The sequence below is a fragment of the Ranitomeya variabilis genome, chromosome 1 (assembly GCF_051348905.1).
Source record: "Ranitomeya variabilis isolate aRanVar5 chromosome 1, aRanVar5.hap1, whole genome shotgun sequence".
Taxonomy (NCBI): domain Eukaryota; kingdom Metazoa; phylum Chordata; class Amphibia; order Anura; family Dendrobatidae; genus Ranitomeya; species Ranitomeya variabilis.
In genome coordinates this window covers 65,319,203-65,341,445 of record NC_135232.1, presented here as the reverse complement: position 1 = coordinate 65,341,445, position 22,243 = coordinate 65,319,203, and the positions used below count along the sequence as shown (strand labels likewise).

The 22,243-nt window shown below is 45.1% G+C and overlaps 1 protein-coding gene across 2 annotated transcripts in view; it reads left to right on the top strand.

Moving 5' to 3' along the window:
• The first annotated feature begins 15,531 nt into the window (after window positions 1-15,531).
• The window catches only part of DCAF12 (DDB1 and CUL4 associated factor 12), a 28,173-nt gene continuing 21,461 nt past the window's right edge, over window positions 15,532-22,243 (top strand). Inside the window, exons 1-2 of one of the 2 annotated variants that reach the window (XM_077284419.1) lie at window positions 15,532-15,874; window positions 21,434-21,688. In XM_077284419.1, the coding sequence (XP_077140534.1) occupies window positions 15,812-15,874; window positions 21,434-21,688 (318 nt within the window). In that variant the 5' untranslated portion in view covers window positions 15,532-15,811. The remainder of the gene's footprint in view (window positions 15,875-21,433; window positions 21,689-22,243) is intronic. The other variant, XM_077284411.1, reaches the window with a different exon arrangement.

Sequence of the window (22,243 nt, the reverse complement as noted above, 5' to 3'; positions counted from 1 at the left end):
AAATGACTGCACATCCCGTGACAAGGAAGGCCACCAAAAGGACCTAGCCACCAAATCTCTGGTGCCAAAAATCCCCGGATGCCCTGCCAACACCGAGGAATGAACCTCGGAAATGACTCTGCTGGTCCATTTATCAGGAACAAACAGTCTGTCAGGTGGACAAGAGTCAGACACAAAGCTCATTGAAAGAGCATCAGCTTTCACATTCTTTGAACCTGGTAAATACGAGACCACAAAGTCAAAACGGGAGAAAAACAATGACCAACGGGCCTGTCTAGGATTCAGGCGTTTAGCAGACTCGAGATACATCAGATTTTTGTGATCAGTCAAGACCACCACACGATGCTTAGCACCCTCGAGCCAATGACGCCACTCCTCAAATGCCCACTTCATGGCCAACAACTCCCGATTGCCAACATCATAATTCCGCTCAGCAGGCGAAAACTTCCTAGAAAAAAAAAGCACATGGTCTCATTACAGAGCAACCAGGGCCTCTCTGCGACAAAACGGCCCCTGCCCCGATCTCAGAAGCATCCACTTCAACCTGAAAGGGAAGTGAGACATCAGGCTGGCACAAAACAGGCACCGAAGTAAACCGGCGCTTCAGCTCTTGGAAAGCTTCCACGGCTGCAGGAGCCCAGTTAGCAACATCAGAACCTTTCTTGGTCATATCCGTCAAAGGTTTAACAACGCTAGAAAAGTTAGCGATAAAACGACGGTAGAAGTTAACAAAACCCAAGAACTTCTGAAGACTCTTAACTGACGTGGGTTGAGTCCAATCATGAATAGCTCGGACCTTGACTGGGTCCATCTCCACCGCAGAAGGGGAAAAAATAAAACCCAAAAAGGGAACCTTCTGTGTTGTGAATTCTGTTTGTGGGCTCCCCCGGTGGTGTTTTATGGTAGTGCCACTTATTTGCCTTCTTCTATCCCTGATCACCTGTTGCCACCCATTAGGGGAGTTTCCTATTTAAGGCTGCTTGGCTGTTAGTCCTATGCCGGCCAACAATGTATCAGTAGCATTCTGTTGCATTCTCCTGCCTCAAGTTCCTGTTCAGCTAAGTTGAATTTTGTTTCTAGTTTATGCTATTTCTTGTCCAGCTTGCTGCAATGTGACTCTCTGTAGCTGGAAGCTCTTGTGGACTGAAATTGCCAGTCCAGTGGCATGAGTTGTCACTGGAGTTTTAAAGTAATTTCAGGATGGTGTTTTTGAGTAGTGTTTTGAAGTTGACCGTGAAGTAACTCTTTCCTATCCTTCTGCTATCTAGAAAGCGGACCTCACTGTGCTAAATCTGCTGTTCATCCTACGTATGTCTTTTCCTCTTAACTCACCGTCAATATCTGTGGGGGGCTGCTATCTCCTTTTGGGGTTCATCTCTGGAGGTAAGGCAGGCCTGTATATTCCTCTGATAGGGGTAGTTAGATCTCCGGCTGGCGCGTGATGTCTAGGGCATCGTAGGAACACTCCCCGGCTACTTCCAGTGTTGTGTCAGGTTCAGGTCACGGTCACTTTAGTTTCCATCACCCGAGAGCTAGTCCGTTTTGTTATTTTTATTTCCCTGCCATTGGGGTAATCATGACAGTTTGGCCGGCCGCAATGTGTTAAAACTATGCACTAAAGCAGGAAAGGATGTGAAAAGGTTTTTTTTTTTTTTTCTGTGTTTGGAAAGTGCACCCTAGTTTGCTCATTTGTACTCCTTGCTTAAACTGCAGTCTTCAGCCTTTTTTTTTTCCTCTCCTCTTAATCTCTGAATGGCTTTGGTTACACCTGTTTGAATCATGGATCCACAGAGTTTGGTTGCAGGTCTGAATAACCTGGCTACAAAGGTCCAGAACTTACAAGATTTTGTTATACGTGCTCCAATGTCTGAACCTAAGATCCCTATGCCTGAATTTTTTACCGGAGACAGATCCCGTTTTTTGAATTTCAGAGAGAATTGTAAATTGTTTTTGTCTCTGAGATCTCACTCTGCTGGTGATCCTGCACAACAGGTTAAAATTGTTATTTCTCTACTGCGGGGTGACCCACAAAGTTGGGCATTTGCATTGTCGCCAGGGGATCCTGCGTTAGTAAATGTAGATGCGTTTTTTCTGGCTTTGGGGTTGCTTTATGAAGAACCTAATTTAGAGATTTTGGCTGAGAAAGCCTTGATAGCTCTTTCCCAAGGGCAAGATGAAGCTGAGATATATTGCCAAAAATTTCGTAAATGGTCGGTGCTTACTAAATGGAATGAGTGCGCTCTAGCAGCTAATTTCAGAGAAGGTCTCTCTGATGCCGTGAAGGATGTCATGGTGGGGTTCCCTGTGCCTACAGGTCTGAATGATGCCATGAAATTGGCTATCCAGATTGATCGGCGTTTACGGGAGCGCAAATCTGTGCACCATATGGCGGTATCTTCTGAGCAAAGACCTGTGCACCATTTGGCGGTGTCCTCTGAGCAAAAACCTGTGCACCATATGGCGGTATCTTCTGAGCAAAAACCTGTGCACCATTTGGCGGTGACCTCTGAAAAGGCACCAGAGCATATGCAATGCGATAGTGTTTTGTCTAGAGGCGAACGACAGAATTACAGACGCAAAAATGGGTTGTGCTTCTACTGTGGAGATCCAGCTCATGTTATATCAGCATGCTCTAAACGCATAAAAAAGGTTGATAAAAAGGTTGATAAATCTTTTTCTATGGGTACCTTGCAGTCTAAATTTCTTTTGTCCGTGACATTGATTTGTACTTTGTCATCTGTTACCGTGGATGTTTATGTGGATTCTGGCGCCGCTCTGAGTCTCATGGATTGGTCCTTTGCCAAGCGTTGTGGGTTTGATTTAGAGCCTCTGGAAGTTTCTATTCCCCTAAAGGGTATTGATTCTACACCTTTGGCTAGCAATAAACCACAATATTGGACACAAGTGACTATGCATCTTACCCCAGACCATCAGGAGATTATTCGTTTCCTTGTGTTATACAATCTACATGACGTTTTAGTACTTGGATTACCATGGTTACAAATTCATAATCCAGTCTTGGACTGGAGATCAATGTCTGTGTTGAGCTGGGGATGTCGGGGGATTCATGGGGATGCACCTTTGGTTCCCATTTCTTCATCTACTCCCTCTGAGATCCCAGCATTTCTGTCAGATTTTTATGATGTCTTTCAGGAGCCTAAGATTGATTCTCTCCCTCCTCACAGAGAGTGTGACTGCGCTATTGAGTTGATTCCCGGTAGTAAATTTCCTAAGGGTCGCTTGTTTAATTTGTCTGTACCTGAACATACTGCTATGCGGGAGTATATCAGAGAATCTTTGGAAAAGGGTCATATTCGCCCCTCGTTGTCTCCTCTAGGGGCAGGGTTTTTCTTTGTGGGTAAAAAGGATGGTTCATTGAGACCTTGTATCGACTATCGACTTCTGAATAAGATTACAGTTAAATACCAGTACCCGTTACCTTTACTGACTGATCTGTTTGCTCGCATAAAGGGGGCTAAGTGGTTCACTAAGATCGATCTACGTGGTGCGTATAATTTGGTGCGGATTAAGCAGGGGGATGAGTGGAAGACCGCATTTAATACGCCTGAAGGCCATTTTGAGTATTTGGTAATGCCTTTCGGTCTCGCGAATGCCCCTTCCGTTTTTCAGTCCTTTATGCACGATATTTTCCGTGAATATCTGGATAAATTTATGATTGTGTATTTGGATGATATTCAGATTTTTTCGGAGGACTGGGAATCTCATGTTCAACAGGTCAGGAGAGTTTTTCAGGTTTTGCGAGCTAATTCTCTTTTTGTAAAGGGCTCAAAGTGTATTTTTGGGGTTCAGAGAATTTCATTTCTGGGATATATTTTTTCCCCTTCATCTATGGAGATGGACCCTGTTAAGGTTCAGGCTATTTGTGATTGGATACAACCTACTTCTCTAAAGAGTCTTCAGAAATTCTTGGGATTTGCTAATTTCTATCGCCGATTCATAGCGGGTTTTTCTGCCATTGCTAAACCTTTGACTGATTTGACCAAAAAGGGTGCTGATGTTGCTAATTGGTCCTCTGCGGCTGTGGAGGCCTTTCGGGAGCTTAAGCGCCGCTTTTCTTCTGCTCCTGTGTTGCGCCAGCCTGATGTGTCGCTCCCTTTCCAGGTTGAAGTAGATGCTTCCGAGATCGGAGCAGGTGCAGTTTTGTCGCAGAAAGGTCCTGACTGCTCAGTGATGAGACCATGTGCGTTTTTCTCTCGAAAGTTTTCGCCCGCTGAGCGAAATTATGATGTTGGAAATCGGGAGCTCTTGGCCATGAAGTGGGCATTTGAGGAGTGGCGTCATTGGCTTGAGGGTGCTAGACACCAGGTGGTGGTCTTGACTGACCACAAGAATCTAATTTATCTTGAGTCAGCCAGGCGTCTGAATCCTAGACAGGCGCGCTGGTCGTTGTTTTTCTCCCGATTTAACTTTGTGGTTTCATATCTGCCTGGGTCTAAGAATGTGAGGGCGGATGCCCTCTCTAGGAGTTTTGAGCCTGACTCGCCTGGTGATTCCGAACCTACTGGCATCCTGAAGGATGGGGTGATATTGTCAGCTGTCTCCCCAGACCTGCGGCGCGCTTTGCAGGAGTTTCAGGTGGATAGGCCTGATCGCTGTCCGCCTGGTAGACTGTTTGTCCCTGATGACTGGACCAGTAGAGTTATCTCGGAGGTTCACTCTTCCGCGTTGGCAGGTCATCCTGGAATTTTTGGCACCAGGGATTTGGTGTCTAGGTCCTTCTGGTGGCCTTCCTTGTCTCGAGATGTGCGTATTTTTGTGCAGTCTTGTGATGTTTGTGCTCGGGCTAAGCCCTGCTGTTCTCGGGCCAGTGGGTTGTTGTTGCCCTTGCCTATTCCTAAGAGGCCTTGGACGCACATCTCTATGGACTTTATTTCTGACCTTCCTGTTTCTCGTAGGATGTCTGTCATCTGGGTGGTGTGTGACCGTTTTTCCAAGATGGTTCATTTGGTACCTTTGCCCAAATTGCCCTCCTCCTCTGAGCTGGTCCCTCTATTTTTTCAGAATGTGGTGCGTTTGCATGGTATTCCTGAGAATATAGTGTCTGACAGGGGTACTCAGTTTGTGTCTAGATTTTGGCGGGCGTTCTGTGCCAGGATGGGCATCGACTTGTCTTTTTCGTCTGCATTCCATCCTCAGACTAATGGCCAGACTGAGCGTACTAATCAGACTTTGGAGACTTACTTGAGGTGTTTTGTGTCCGCTGATCAGGACGATTGGCTTGATTTTTTGCCATTGGCAGAGTTTGCCCTTAACAATCGGGCCAGTTCTGCCACTTTGGTTTCTCCATTTTTTTGTAATTCAGGGTTTCACCCTCGCTTTTCGTCCGGTCAATTGGAGTCTTCGGATTGTCCTGGAGTAGATGCTGTGGTTGATAGAATGCATCAGATTTGGGGACAGGTTGTGGACAATCTGAAGTTGTCCCAGGAGAAGACTCAACAGTTTACTAATCGTCATCGGCGTGTTGGTCCTCGTCTTTGTGTTGGGGACCTGGTTTGGCTGTCTTCTCGATTTGTTCCTATGAAGGTCTCGTCTCCTAAGTTTAAGCCTCGGTTTATCGGCCCTTATAGGATTCTGGAGGTTCTCAATCCTGTGTCCTTTCGTTTGGACCTCCCAGCATCTTTTACTATTCATAATGTTTTTCATCGGTCATTATTGCGGAGGTATGAGGTACCGGTTGTTCCTTCTGCTGATCCTCCTGCTCCTGTGCTGGTTGAGGGTGAATTGGAGTATGTGGTGGAAAAGATCTTGGACTCCCGTGTTTCCAGACGGAAACTTCAGTATCTGGTTAAGTGGAAGGGCTATGGTCAGGAGGATAATTCTTGGGTGACAGCATCTGATGTTCATGCTCCTGATTTGGTTCGTGCATTTCATAGTGCTCATCCAGATCGCCCTGGTGGTTCTGGTGAGGGTTCGGTGCCCCCTCCTTAAGGGGGGGGTACTGTTGTGAATTCTGTTTGTGGGCTCCCCCGGTGGTGTTTTATGGTAGTGCCACTTATTTGCCTTCTTCTATCCCTGATCACCTGTTGCCACCCATTAGGGGAGTTTCCTATTTAAGGCTGCTTGGCTGTTAGTCCTATGCCGGCCAACAATGTATCAGTAGCATTCTGTTGCATTCTCCTGCCTCAAGTTCCTGTTCAGCTAAGTTGAATTTTGTTTCTAGTTTATGCTATTTCTTGTCCAGCTTGCTGCAATGTGACTCTGTAGCTGGAAGCTCTTGTGGACTGAAATTGCCACTCCAGTGGCATGAGTTGTCACTGGAGTTTTAAAGTAATTTCAGGATGGTGTTTTTGAGTAGTGTTTTGAAGTTGACCGTGAAGTAACTCTTTCCTATCCTTCTGCTATCTAGAAAGCGGACCTCACTGTGCTAAATCTGCTGTTCATCCTACGTATGTCTTTTCCTCTTAACTCACCGTCAATATCTGTGGGGGGCTGCTATCTCCTTTTGGGGTTCATCTCTGGAGGTAAGGCAGGCCTGTATATTCCTCTGATAGGGGTAGTTAGATCTCCGGCTGGCGCGTGGTGTCTAGGGCATCGTAGGAACACTCCCCGGCTACTTCCAGTGTTGTGTCAGGTTCAGGTCACGGTCAACTTTAGTTTCCATCACCCGAGAGCTAGTCCGTTTTGTTATTTTTATTTCCCTGCCATTGGGGTAATCATGACACTTCTGTACTCCAAAGAGACACTTTGAGCCCTTAACAAACAAAGCATTCTCACGCAAAACCTGAAACACCATCCTGACCTGCTTTACATGGGAGTCCCAATCATCAGAAAAAAACAGAATATCATCCAGATAAACAATCATAAATTTATCCAGATACTTCCGGAAGACATCATGCATAAAGGACTGAAACACTGAAGGAGCATTAGAGAGCCCAAAAGGCATCACCAAGTACTCAAAATGACCTTCGGGCGTATTAAATGCAGTTTTCCATTCATCTCCTTGCTTAATGCGCACAAGGTTGTACGCACCACGAAGATCTATCTTGGTGAACCACTTGGCACCCTTAATCCGGGCAAACAAGTCCGACAACAGAGGCAAAGGATACTGAAATTTAACAGTGATTTTATTCAGAAGCCGATAGTCTATACAAGGTCTCAAAGATCCGTCCTTCTTGGCCACAAAAAAGAATCCCGCACCAAGAGGGGAAGAGGATGGACGGATATGCCCCTTCTCCAGAGACTCCTTGATATACGAACGCATTGCGGTATGCTCAGGTACAGACAGATTAAATAATCTTCCCTTAGGAAATTTACTACCTGGAATCAAATCTATAGCGCAGTCACAGTCCCTATGAGGAGGAAGAGCACTGGACCTGGACTGGCTGAATACATCCTGATAATCAGACAAATACTCAGGAACTTCCGAAGGAGTAGAGGAAGCAATAGACACCGGCGGGGAATCACCATGAATTCCCTGACAGCCCCAACTTGACACAGACATTGCCTTCCAATCCAAGACTGGATTATGGGTCTGTAACCATGGCAGACCCAAAACGACCAAATCATGCATTTTATGCAGAACAAGAAAACGAATCACCTCCCGATGTTCAGGAGTCATGCACATGGTTACCTGTGTCCAAAACTGCGGCTTATTTTCCGCCAATGGCGTAGCATCAATACCTCTAAAAGGGATAGGATTTACCAACGGCTCAAGAACAAAACCACAGCGCTTGGCAAATGACAGATCCATAAGACTCAGGGCAGCACCTGAATCCACAAACGCCATAACAGGGTAGGAAGACAATGAGCAAATTAAAGTCACAGACAAAATAAATTTAGGTTGCAAATTACCAATGGCGACAGGACTAACAACCCTTGTTAGGCGTTTAGAGCATGCTGATATAACATGTGTAGAATCACCACAGTAAAAACACAACCCATTCTGACGTCTATGATTTTTCCGTTCATTTCTAGTCTGAAGTCTACCACATTGCATTAAATCAGGTGTTTGTTCAGACAACACCACCAGAGGATTAGCGGCTTTGCGCTCCCGCAAACGCCGGTCAATTTGAATAGCCAGCGCCATGGAATCATTCAGACTTGTAGGAATGGAGAAACCCACCATCACATTCTTAATGGCTTCAGAAAGGCCATTTCTGAAATTTGTGGCCAGAGCACACTCATTCCACTGAGTAAGCACAGACCATTTCCGAAATTTTTGGCAATACACTTCAGCTTCATCCTGGCCCTGAGAGATAGCCAGCGAGGCTTTTTCTGCCTGAATTTCAAGATTGGGTTCCTCGTAAAGCAACCCGAGCGACAGAAAAAACGCATCAATATTTGCCAATGCCGGATCTCCTGGCGCTAACGAGAAGGCCCAATCCTGAGGGTCGCCCCGCAAGAAAGAGATAACAATTTTAACTTGCTGAGCTGAGTCTCCAGACGAACGGGGTCTCAGAGATAGAAACAATTTACAATTATTCCTGAAATTCCTAAACTTAAATCGGTCTCCAGAGAACAGTTCAGGAATAGGTATTTTAGGTTCAGACATAGGACTACTGGTAACAAAATTTTGAATGCCCTGCAGACGAGCAGCAAGCTGATCCACACTAGTAATCAAAGTCTGGACATTCATGTCTGCAGCAAGCTCAAGCCACTCAGAGGTAAAGGGGAGGAAGAAAGAGAAAAAGAAAAAAAAAAAAAACAACTCAGAATTTCCTTTCTTATTATCCCACTTCTGCAATGCATTAAACATTCACCTTCGGCCTGGCATACTGTTATGACCCCAATGGCAGAGGGTCTCAGAAGTTATTACCAAGTCTGCAAACACAAAAACCAGCTCATAGGGCAGTGGTAACTAGGCTGACCGTATACCTGATCCTAGCACCACAAATAGCAGCAGCCGGGGAACGTACCTACGTTGGTTCTAGACGTCTCGCGCCAGCCGGAGAACTAACTAAGCTAAAAGCACAAAAAGAGGATTCAGAGATCCTCCAAAAATGAGAAAAAACAGCAAAACATGGCAGAGATGCTTACCTGCCTAGGCCTCCAAACAAATGCACTATCAGGATGCAGTGGACCCATGTGGTTAAGATGAAAAAAACAGGAGAACTAACTAACCCTAGAAGGGAAAAGATAGACCTTTCTTGCCTCCAGAGAAAAGACCCCAAAAGTTGGATACAAGCCCCCAACAAATAATAACGGTGAGGTAAGAAGAAAAGACAAACGTAAGAATGAACTAGGTTTTTAGCAAAGAGAGGCCCACTGACTAATAGCAGAATATAGGAAGATGACTTATACGGTCAGCAAAAACCCTATCAAAATTTCCACGCTGAATATTCAAGAACCCCCGAACCGTCTAACGGCCCGGGGGGAGAATATCAGCCCCCTAGAGCTTCCAGCAAAATCAGGAATCACATTTAGTACAAGCTGGACAAAAATAAGAGCAATGCAAATAACCAAAAAATAAGGAAGCAGGACTTAGCTTATTTTGCAAGAACCAGGACCAGCAGACAGGAGCAAACAGAAAGGAACTGATTACAACGATGCCAGGCACCAGACTGAAAATCCAGGAAGCTTAAATAGCAACACCCCTGGACTAACGAGCCAGGTGGGTACCAAGCTGAGGAAAGAAACTCAAAGTGTCATGTCGCTAGTGACCACAAGAGGGAGCCAAAAAATCCAATTCACAACACTAGCCCCCTTAATCCTGGGAAACAAATCGGAAAGCAAAGGTAAAGGGTATTGAAACTTGACCGTGATCTTATTCAAGAGGCGATAATCAATACAGGGTCTCAAGGAGCCATCCTTCTTAGCAACAAAAAAAAATCCCGCTCCCAACAGTGAAGAAGATGGCCGAATATGCCCTTTCTCCAAAGACTCCTTAACATAACTCCGCATGGCGGTATGTTCTGGCACAGACAGGTTGAAAAGTCGGCCCTTAGGAAACTTACAGCCTGGAATCAAGTCAATAGCACAATCACAGTCCCTATGCGGTGGAAGGGAACTGGACTTGGGCTCATCGAATACATCCTGAAAATCAGACAAAAACTCTGGAACTTCAGAAGAGGAGGAAGAGGAGATTGACATCACAGGAACGTCATTATGAACCCCCTGAGAACCCCAACTAGTCACAGACATAGACTTCCAATCCAACACAGGATTATGTATCTGCAACCATGGAAAACCCAGCACAATAGCATCATGCAAATTATGCAACACCAGAAAACGACAATCTTCCTGATGGGCTGGCGCCATGCACATGGTCACCTGTGTCCAAAACTGGGGTTTATTTTTAGCCAAAAGGTGTAGCATCAATGCCCCTTAAAGGAATAGTGTTCTGCAAAGACTGCAAGGGGAAACCACAACGCCTGGCAAATTCAAAGTCCATTAAGTTCAAAGCGGCGCCTGAATCCACAAACGCCATGACAGAAAATGACGACAATGAGCAGATCAAGGTCACAGATAACAGAAATTTAGGTTGTACAGTTCCAATGGTAACTGAACTAGTGATTCTTTTTGTACGCTTTGGGCAGACTGAAATGACATGAGAAGCATCACCATAATAAAAACACAACCTATTCTGACGTCTGACTCCTTGTTGTTCCGTTCTAGACAGAATCCTATCACACTGCATTGGCTCAGGCATCCGTTCTGAGGACAACGCCACAGCACGCACAGTTCTGCGCTCCCGCAAGCGCCAATCAATCTGAATGGCCAGAGACATAGAATCACTCAGACCAACAGGCGTGGGAAACCCCACCATAACATCTTTAACAGATTCAGAAAGACCCTTTCTGAAAATTGCCGCCAAAGCATCCTCATTCCATTTAGTCAGCACAGACCATCTTCTAAATTTCTGACAATACAATTCTGCCGCTTCTTGACCCTGAGACAGGGCCAACAAGGTCTTCTCCGTTTGATACTAAAAAGAAATGTGGCACTCACCCCAATGCGCTGCTGAGTTAATGTCCTTTATTCATTTTTAAGATAAAACAAACGTCATGCGGAGAGGCGGCTGGGGTTGGGAGACGGTGTGAGGAGGAGAGGACGACGGCCGTTTCGCTTCCACGGGTGGACCCGTGGAAGCGCATCGGCGCGAAACGGCCATCGTCCTCTCCTTTCCTCCTCACACCGTCTCCCGACCCCAGCCGCCTCTCCGCATGACGTTTGTTTTATCTTAAAAATGAATAAAGGACATTAACTCAGCAGCGCATTGGGGTGAGTGCCACATTTCTTTTTAGTATCTATGGACATTTACCGCTATTTCATGTTGAGCACCCCCGTTTATGCCTGCGATTTTACTTACTACATGAGACCAAACGAACTCCGGTGCTAACTTAAAAAGAAAAAGTCTGTATTAATATAGCCTAGTGCCGTCCGCACGCCTCATAACTTTTCTTCTCCGTTTGATCCACAGAATTTGGTTCATCATATAATAACCCTAGAGCCTGAAAAAAGGCATCTACATTAAGCAAGGCCGGATTCCCAGATTCCAGGGAAAATGCCCAATCTTGAGGGTCGCCACGCAGCAGGGAGATGACAATTTTAACCTGCTGAATGGGATCACCAGAGGAACGAGGCTTCAGAGCAAAAAACAGTTTACAATTGTTTTTAAAACTCAAAAATTTGGACGTGTCCCCAAAAAACAAATCAGGAGTAGGAATCCTAGGCTCTAAAAGCGGAGTCTGAACAATATAATCAGAAATACCCTGTACCCTAGCAGCAAGCTGGTCTACACGAGAAACTAATCCCTGAACATCCATGCTAGCACAAGACTCCTCAATCACCCAGAGGAAAAGAGGGAAGAAAAGACAAAGCAGGCTACAGAAAAAAAAATGGCTCTTTCTTCCCTTCTTCTGAGATGCATTTAACTCATTGTTGGCCAGTTGTACTGTTATAATCCGGTGACCTTGGAGCCGCATGAGACTTTCTCAGGAGTAGGTGGTACCTGTACTGACCGCAAACCCTAAACTAACACCACAACTAGAAGTAGCCATGGGATGTACCTAACACGTCCTAGACACCTCGACACAGCCGGAGGACTAAATACCCCTATAGATGGAAATGGGAATTCTATCTTGCCTCAGAGCAGAACCCCAAAGGATAGGCAGCCCCCCACAAATATTGACTGTGAGTATAAGAGGAAAGACACACGCAGGCAGAAAAACAGGATTTAGCAAAAGAGGCACTTCTAGCTAAATAGAAAAGGATAGGACAGAATTCTAAGCGGTCAGTATTAAAATCCTAAAAATATCCACAGCAGATAATACAAATATTCTACATCTAACTAAAGACATAGAAAGTATATCTGCATCTCCTGAGAATCCAGCATGACTGAAAAATCCAAACAAAATCTAAGCTGGACAAAAACACAATGAATTGCAAAGCACACAGCATGTGTGCACAGAGACAAAAAAACAGACACTTATCTTAGCTGAATTGGCAGCAGGTCATGAGGAATCAGAGAGAGATGCAATCCCTCCAAGAACAATGGACAACTGGCAAGGACTCATGGATCCTGCACAGCTAAATACCTAATAGAGCTGCAATCAGCAGAAACACCTGCCCTGGATTACAACCCCAAGACAACTGCACTACCACCAACAACCACCGGAGGGGGCCCAAGAGCAGAATTCACAACAGGTCAGGTATCCTCCCGTCAGAGGTCACAGGGGTTCATGCGGTCACCGGCAACGCTGTGAGAAAATTCTCACACAGCAGTGCCATAAAGTGACAGCATGAACTCCAGTGAACCCTAAGTGATAACACTGTAGGAGACATTAACTCCTGTCAGTGTGTCACTGGAGGCCTATAGTGCGGTCACATTTCATGATGTGACTGCTCTATAGGGGAGATCGTCATCGGACACTCGATATTAAATGGACTAAGCCGGAACAGGGAGTATTTGTGTTGGTTTATTATTTTTTTTTTTTTACAGGTAATCGAGGGCGTCACATGGATTAGGCGTAATAATAAAGATGGGAAACTGTGTTTATTGTTTTATTTCATTAAAATACTTTATTCTGGCTGTCTTTATTTAACCCCTTAACTAAAGGATTAGTAATGGATAGGTGTCTTATTGACTAAGCCGGCTTGATGACACCTTACAATACAAAGGTGAAATCAACCCCACAAATATTACCCCATAAGCCACCACTACAGGGCAGTGGGAAGAGAGAGGCTAAGTGCCGGAATTGGCGCATCATAGAGACATTTCTGGGGCAGCTGTGAGCTGGTGTTTGAAGCCGGGAAGGGGCAATATCCATGGTGCCTTCCTAGGCTATTAATATCAGACTGCAGCTGTCTGCATAGCCTTTTCTGGCTATTAATTATAGGGGGACCCCACGTCATTTTTTGCAGGGTCCCCCTATTTTAATAGCCAGTAAGGGCTAAATTTACAGCTGCGGGCTGATATACAAAGCCTGGGAAGATCCATGGGTATTATCCCCTTCCTAGGCTATAAACATCGGCCCCCAGTTGCTGGCTTTCCCTCTCTGGCGCAGAAAATTGCACGGGAGTCCACATTTTTTTTTTTAATTAAACAGATATTGCGTTTAAGGCCGGGGTCACACTTATGAGAAACTCACATGAGTCTTGCACCTCAATACCCGGCACTGCAGCCTGCACTCGGGACCGGAGTGTGCGGCAGCATGTATTTCTATGTACTTGAACGCTCTGGTCCGAGTGCCGGGTATTGAGGTGCGAGACTTGTGCGAGTTTCTTGCGTGACCCCCACCTAATGCAGATTTTGTGCATGTGTGTCTTTATCTCTTTATGTACCATTTTATGATGTTTATTACTAAACATCGGACTTGGTATTATCTATCTATAGATCTATCTATCTATTCTATCATCAATCTAGCTGTGTGTGGAAACATTCTTCTTCAATGGAGTATGTAAAAGAAGAGGTTGGACAAGAAATGACATCACAATTCTTTTTGTGTTAAATAACAGATCTTTATTTAGCGTACAAAAGCGCATACAATCCGCATGAAAAAAATACGCATGAAAATCTGCATCAAAAACGCATCATATCCGCGGGGATTCTTACCTGCGTTTTCTGCCACGAGATGCGGAATCGGCTCAGAAAATTCCACAGGCAAATCTGCAACGTGTGCACATATCACTATTCAAAATCCCCCCATAAGGACATGGGAAGAATTGAGGCAACAACCAAAATGAGCATATGATATAAAATTTAATGATTTATTTCACATACAAAAATTTTAATAACAAAGGGAATATCACAAACAAACAGCTGAGGGTAGTACAGTGACCAGGAATTGGATGTAAGCAAGCATATGTAATATTAACCAGTATTACTGCACCAAACTGCCTTAATATCTACTGCCAACAACTATGTACCTACTTTGCACAAAGCACTGCCACTTTCCAACTAGGATCCTGACATAGAGCAGTTTCCATTTTGAGTTGTTGGCAGTAGATATTAAGGCAGTTTGGTGCAGTACTACTGGTTAATATTGCATATGCCTGCCTACACCCTAATCCTGGTCACTGTACTACCCTCAGGTGTTTGTTTGTGATATTCCCTTTGTTATTTTAAGTTTTGTATGTGAAATAAATAATACAATTTTATATGACATGCTCATTTTGGTTGTTGCCTGAGGTCTTCCCATGTCCTTATGGGGGGATTTGGAATAGTGATATTTGGTTGGAGGTATTGCCTCACAGTTTGGAGTTTTGATATGTATAACGTGTGCACATAGCCTTAACCCGATCAGTAAACACCATGAATAGAAAAAGTTTCACAAACTACAAAATGTTATTTTTACAGACTTTTGAAAAAAAAAAAATCACCATTAAAATAAAAAATAAATCTTCACGTCTTTGGTTCGGCCATAGTCGTTCCGGAGATTCGCGTTTCTGGGGCCTTTTTTACCGTAAGGGTATGTGCACACGTCCGGAAAGTATGCAGAAATTTCCGGAGAAAACCCTGAGGTTTTGAGCAGGAATTCTGCACTCGTTTTTGTTGCGTATTTTTCTAGAAGTTCCCAATGCAATAATATAGTGGGAAATCTGCAAAATGAATGAACATGCTGCGCATTTTTCCGCATTCATTTTCTTCTGCGGAAAAATACGCAACATGTGCACAAAAATTGCGGAAACCATTATAAATGATGGGATGCACATGTATGCTTTTTTAAGCTTTTTTTTAAGCGTTTTGGTTGTGAATAAACGCGCAAAAAACGCGAAAAATCCGGAACGTGTACACACAGCCTAAAGTGTATGCCGTAAAACAAATAAAGAAAAACAATGGCGGAATCATATTTTTCTTCTCCATTTCACCGTATCTGGAATTTTCTTTCATGTTTTTCAGCAAAAAGAAAATTACAACTCGTCCAGGAAAAAAAAAACCCTCGTATGGCGACGGCAATAGAAAAAATACAAAGTTATGGCTCTTGGAGGAAGGACAGTAAGAATGCAAACAGGAAAAAAGGAAAACCAGCTGCATCCCTCAGAACTGGAAGCCAATGGTTTATCACTAGTCGTGCTCCGCTCTTCCGTTATCTTCACATACAAAACGGACACAACACCCGCAGGAAAAGCGCCACACTTACGTCACAGCAGAGCGCGGACACGCCCACTACTACAATTACCATATCTCCGCCTCCTCGCCGTTGCCAGGAGACGCAGGCGTGGCCAGCTTATTGCGTGTTATGACGTGGGCGCCGCTCGGGGTGAGAGGTCACGTGGCGTCCGTCGCTGTTTTTTTTTATGTTGCTGGATGTGCTCTGTGCGGCTCTCGGTTCCTCCTCCCGTTATATGAGAGATCTTCCGGCTGCCCGGGCCTTCCCCATGCGGGCGCGGGAGCTGTGCGGGCGAGAGCATGACCCGAAGAGCAGCTAGCAGGAAGAGGAGGGCGGCGCCGGGAGCAGGCCCCGGGGAACCGGTAGGTGAGGGGACGGCGGGAGGAGGGGATGTCCGGTATACAACCGAGGGGAGAGCTGCAACAGACAGAGGGGGAGCAACGGAGACCGGGCGGACTGGCGGTGTATAGAGATGGCTCTGTAGGGAGCTGCTCACTATGGAGGCGGCACTGCGGGCAAAGCTCATGTGTGCACACAGCACCGAGCCTGCGTTATACCCCAGAGCTGCACTCCCTATTCTGCTGGTGCAGTCACTGTGTACATACATTACTGATCCTGAGTTACATCCTGTATTATACCCCAGAGCTGCACTCACTATTCTGCTGGTGCAGTCACTGTGTACATACATTACATTACTGATCCTGAGTTACATCCTGTATTATACCCCAGAGCTGTACTCACTATTCTGCTGGTGCAGTCACTGTGTACATACATTACATTACTGATTCTGTACTGATCCTGAGTTACATCCTGTATTATACCCCAGAGCTGCACTCACTATTCTGCTGGTGCAGTCACTCTGTACATACATTACATTACTGATCCTGAGTTACATCCTGTATTATACCCCAGAGCTGCACTCACTATTCTGCTGGTGCAGTCACTGTGTACATACATTACATTACTGATCCTGAGTTACATCCTGTATTATACCCCAGAGCTGCACTCACTATTCTGCTGGTGCAGTCACTGTGTACATACATTACATTACTGATCCTGAGTTACATCCTGTATTATACCCCAGAGCTGCACTCACTATTCTGCTGGTGCACTCACTGTGTACATACATTACATTACTGATCCTGAGTTACCTCCTGTATTATACTCCAGAGCTGCACTCACTATTCTGCTGGTGCACTCACTGTGTACAATAATTACATTACTGATCCTGAGTTACATCCTGTATTAGGCTAGGTTCACATTGCGTTAGTGGGTGATCGCTAACGGACAGCGTTGCACGGCGAAAATGTCGCAATTAACGCCGTGCAACGGGTCCGTTAGCGCACCCATTGACAGCAATGTAAATTTCGCCTGCAGCGCATCACTAGCGCGTGCCTTTTTCGGCTCGCGCTAGTGATGTGCCGTTCTTCTGTGACGCGCCTCGGACGCTGCTTGCAGCGTCCACGGCGCGCCCGAGGTCCGTTCCCTGCTCTCGCAGATCGGGGATCTGCGAGAGCGGGGACGTTAACGCGACCCCTGAACGCGGCCCCTACAAAAACATTGCGTTAGCGCAATCCGCTAGCGCTAAACGGATTGCCCTAACGCAATGTGAACCTAGCCTTATACTCCAGAGCTGCACTCACTATTCTGCTGGTGCAGTCACTGTGTGCATACATTACATTACTGATCCTGAGTTACATCCTGTATTATAGCCCAGAGCTGCACTCACTATTCTGCTGGTGCAGTCACTGTGTGCATACATTACATTACTGATCCTGAGTTACATCCTGTATTATAGCCCAGAGCTGCACTCACTATTCTGCTGGTGCAGTCTTTGTGTACATACATTACATTACTGATCCTGTACTGATCCTGAGTTACATCCTGTATTATACCCCAGAGCTGCACTCACTATTCTGCTGGTGCAGTCACTGTGTACATACATTACATTACTGATCCTGAGTTACCTCCTGTATTATACCCCAGAGCTGCACTCGCTATTCTGCTGGTGCAGTCACTGTGTACATACATTACACTATATGGTGGCCCGATTCTAACGCATCGGGTATTCTAGAATATGTATGTCCATGTAGTATATTGCCCAGTTACATTGTGTATTGCCCAGCCACGTAGTATATTGCCCAGTTACATTGTATATTGCCCAGTGACGTAGTATATTGCCCAGCCACGTATGACACAGGTTAAAAAAATAAACATATACTCACCTTCCGCAGGCGTGTTGTAGCTCTGTCGCCTGTGTGCGGTGCAGGCGGCAGCTTCTGGTCCCAGGGTATGATGACGTCGCGGTCACGTGACCATGTCGTTACGGCAGGTCCTTGTCGCGCAGGACCTGTGATGACGTCGCGGTCACATGACCATGTAGCGGTCACATGACCGTGACATCACGGCAGGTCCTTTCCGCGCAGGACTTGTGATGACGTCGCGGTCACATGACCGTGTAGTCATGGCAGGTCCTTCTGCCAGACCATCCTTGCCACCGGAACGTGCCGCTTGCATCGCGTGGAGCGGGAAAGGCCGCGTAGGTGAGTATATAATCATTTTTTATTTTTTTTTAACATTAGATGTTTTTACTATTGACGCTGCATAGGCTGCGTCAATAGTAAAAAACTTGGTCACACAGGGTTAATAGCAGCGGTAACGGAGTGCGTTACCCGCGGCATAACGTGGTCCGTTACCGCTGGCATTAACCCTGTGTGAGCGGTGACCGGAGGGGAGTATGCGGGCGCCGGGCAGTGAGTGCGGGGAGTAAGGAGCTGCCATTTTCTTCCGGACTGTGCGCGTCTCTGATTGGTCGTGGCAATGGTCGTGGGCGTTTTGCCACGACCAATCAGCGACTTGGATTCCATGACAGACAGAGGCCACGACCAATGAATATCCGTGACAGACAGACATACATTACATTACTGATCCTGAGTTACATCAGGGCAGCACGGTGGCACAGTGGTTAGCATTGCAGCCTTGCAGCGCTGGAGTCCTGGGTTCTAATCCCACCTTGGACAACATCTGCAAAGAGTTTGTATGTTCTCTCCGTGTTTGCGTGGGTTTCTTCCAGGCACTCCGGTTTCCTCCCACATTCCAAAGACATACTGATAGGGAATTTAGATTGTGAGCCCCAATGGGGACAGTGATGGTAATGTGTGCAAACTGTAAAGCGCTGCGGAATATGTTAACGCTGTATAAAAATAAAGATTATTATTATTATTATTATTATTACATCCTGTATTATACCCCAGAGCTGCAATCACTATTTTACTGGTGCAGTCACTGTGTACATACATTACATTACTGATCCTGAGTTACATCCTGTATTATACTCCAGAGCTGCACTCACTATTCTGCTGGTGCAGTCACTGTATACATGCATTACTGATCCTGAGTTACATCCTGTCTTATACTCCAGAGCTGCACTCACTATTCTGCTGGTGCAGTCACTGTATACATACATTACTGATCCTGAGTTACATCCTGTATTATACTCCAGAGCTGCACTCACTGTTCTGCTGGTGCAGTCACTGTATACATACATTACTGATCCTGAGTTACATCCTGTCTTATACTCCAGAGCTGCACTCACTATTCTGCTGGTGCAGTCACTGTGTGTCTGTTACTTTGTTCTACGCCTTGGTTCTGCTCCATTTTGTCCCTTTAATGGCAGTGACCTGATGGGTCTCATGTCAGTCTTCGTTAAATAAACTCCTGGTTTGTCCCCCTCCATCCAATTAATCACTACTTGGCTATAAACATAATGAATGAGGTTTTCCTTTTTCGAAGTGTAATACCGTAAATGCTTTGCTCCATTGTTTCACTTTCAGTCATTACGTACCTGCTGCCCCTCCAGCGATGTCTCTCCACTGCTGCATGGCGGTGTCACTGATGTCACGACTACAGCGAACTTACGTTAGCCAATGACTGTACTTGCAGTCTCTTGCACGACTACTGAGCCCAGTGATTGTCTGGAGCAGTCACATCCTGTATTTGTGACGGTGGAATGGCCACGCTGCAAATAATGATTGTTGTGTTATTTTCATTGGGATCAAGCATTTGGGGTGTTTGAGAACAGAACGACCCCCGTTAAGAACATGCAGTAAGGTTTGCTCCGCTGCGTTACTTGCCAAACTTGCAGCTTTATCTGAGATGATACTGCGGCGGAGATAATCGCCTCCACCTACGCACTATAAGGCCCAACTGAAAAGCAGAACTTAATACTGAACTTGATCAATGATAACCCCCAGATGCAGACTTTGGCCAGTAATTAGTCATTTTATAGGTTGTCAATAAGTGATTTATTTTTTTTAATTTTTATATTATAAGTCATAGGATAAACAGAATGTCTGACCTCATTAAAGGGCTAGTCCGCTTAGGTAATATGGTGTTTATAGTAGGGGGATATGTTTTATCATCCGCTCCTGTCATTCAGTTTGCAGAGCTGCTGCAAATATCTGCTCTGTCCCCCCAGCAGTGCCAAGTATTGCTGCTTCTTTCCTGCATTACTTGTGGTGACACAACTTTCCTTCATGATAAAGAAAGTAAAGAAAAATAATAAAACTTATATAATGTGGTTGCATAAGTGTGAACACCCTCTTATAATCGTATGTTTGGCCAATTCTGACCACACCAATCACATTGACATTTGATACGTAGTCAGTACACATGGCCGTCTTTGTTTAGTGATTCAAATTCGCCCCATATAAAGTTTTGTTCTAGTAGGATTTTCTTGACATTTCTTAGTTGCATTTTACTTCAGAAGCCATGGTTTGTAAACAGCTGACAACACAGCAAAGGAAACTCATTATTGATCTTGATCAGTCAGGAGGAGGATACAAAAAATGCAGTGGATATACCATGTAACACTGTGAAGTGGCTTAAATTTGGCACAGGAAGCCTTTATATAGAACAAAAATTGATGAAAAGCAAAGAAGAAAATTGGTCTGGAAGGCTGGCAAGAGGCCTATAGAAACAATAAAGAAGCTGCATCAATGTCCCATATTCTCCATGTGTCTGGTCTGTGGGGTAGGGTGGAAAGACTGAAGCTTTTTTTTACTAAGAACAACAACCAATCCCTGCTATGTTTTGCCAAAACCTACATAAAGTCCTCCAAATGCATGTAGAAAAACGTGTCCTAGTCTGATGAGACCAAGGTTGAACTTTTTGGCCATCATTTCAAAACGTTTGACACACAGCCAACATTACACATCACAAAAAAAAAAATCATACCCTCAGTGAAGCATGGTGGAGCCAGCATAATGCTCTGTGGCTGTACTTCACCGGCTGGAACTGAGTCTTTAGTCAAGGTTGAGGGAATTATAAACCGTTCCAATATCACTCAATTTTGCAACAAAACCTTCAGGTCTGTGTTAGAAATATAAAAAGGAATGTCACCTTTCAGTGACAACGATCCTAAGCATACCTCCAAATCAACAAAATAATGGCGATGTCTGAAGATCAAAGATTTGGGTGGCCCTGGCCAAACCCAGACCTGAATCCAGTTGAAAATGTGGGTGTCCTGAAGAGGGCGCTGTACACAGGAGATGCCCCCGCAGTCTGACAGATTTGGAGCTATTGCAAGGAAGTGCTGGTAAATATGGCCAATTCTAGATGTGCTGTGCTGATAGACTGCTAACCCAAAAAGACTGAATGCTGTCGTAAATTCAAAGGGGACTTCCACGAAGTATTAGTTTAAGGGTGTGTATATTTATGCAACCACTTTATATATTTTCCACCTGAAAAAGATTTTTATCACTATGGATTTGCACAGATTATGGGTGACATTAAAGGTGGAAAAAGTTCTGAAACAATTCTTCATGGTATTTGTTATATTTTTACATGGCAAATGCCTGGCAAGTTAGATCGCTGCTATCCGCTCCCGATATCTTAGCTTCTTGTGCTTAATTATTTTGCAGGCTAGTTGGGATGCTGTGGCTCAGAAGCGCAGGCGGCTTCCTCCAGAGAAGAAGTCTGTGGTGTTTTATCTGAAAACCAGGGAGCTGAAGGCCCAGGATGACCCCAGTTACCACCGCCTGTTACGGGGCTGCGCGGCCCAAGCACTGCCTGGCATCCTGAAGGAGAGGGAGTTCGAGCTTGGAAACCTCAATAAAGTGTTCGCGTCGCAGTGGCTGAACCATCGGCAAGTCGTCTGCGGTACCAAATGCAATACAGTAAGTTAATTGAATTTTTCCTCGTCACATTGGTACATATGAAGAGTATGGCACTTCTACATTCTTTTGCTAAACAATTTTCATAGGTGGAAAATCCCTTTTGCGCAATAGAACATGTAGTAGGAAAATGGTCACTATTGAGAAAAATAATATGCCTATGAGATTGTATATGTAGACTCGATGGATGGGGTAGTGAATGTTTTAATTTTAATTTTTTTGTTTAAAAATTGCTCTAAGGCTATGTTCACACACACCGCTGTTTTATAGAAATAAAACCGCAAAAGCTATGAGATTTCAGAAATCTCATGCACTCACTTGTTTTGTTTTTCGGGAAGGTGGCCGGACACGTTCCTAACACTACTAACCTGTAAGTAAGTTTGGATCTAATACCATCTAGACACATCGCTCTGCTCCGCCGGCTCCATGCCATGCAGGAACTGCGCAGTTTGTATCTGCTGCTTGGACTATGATTGGGGGGGACACAATTTCTCTGTATACAACTCCACGTCCCCTCCATGAGATCTGACCGGGCGCTGCTCCCATGGTGTGGACCTA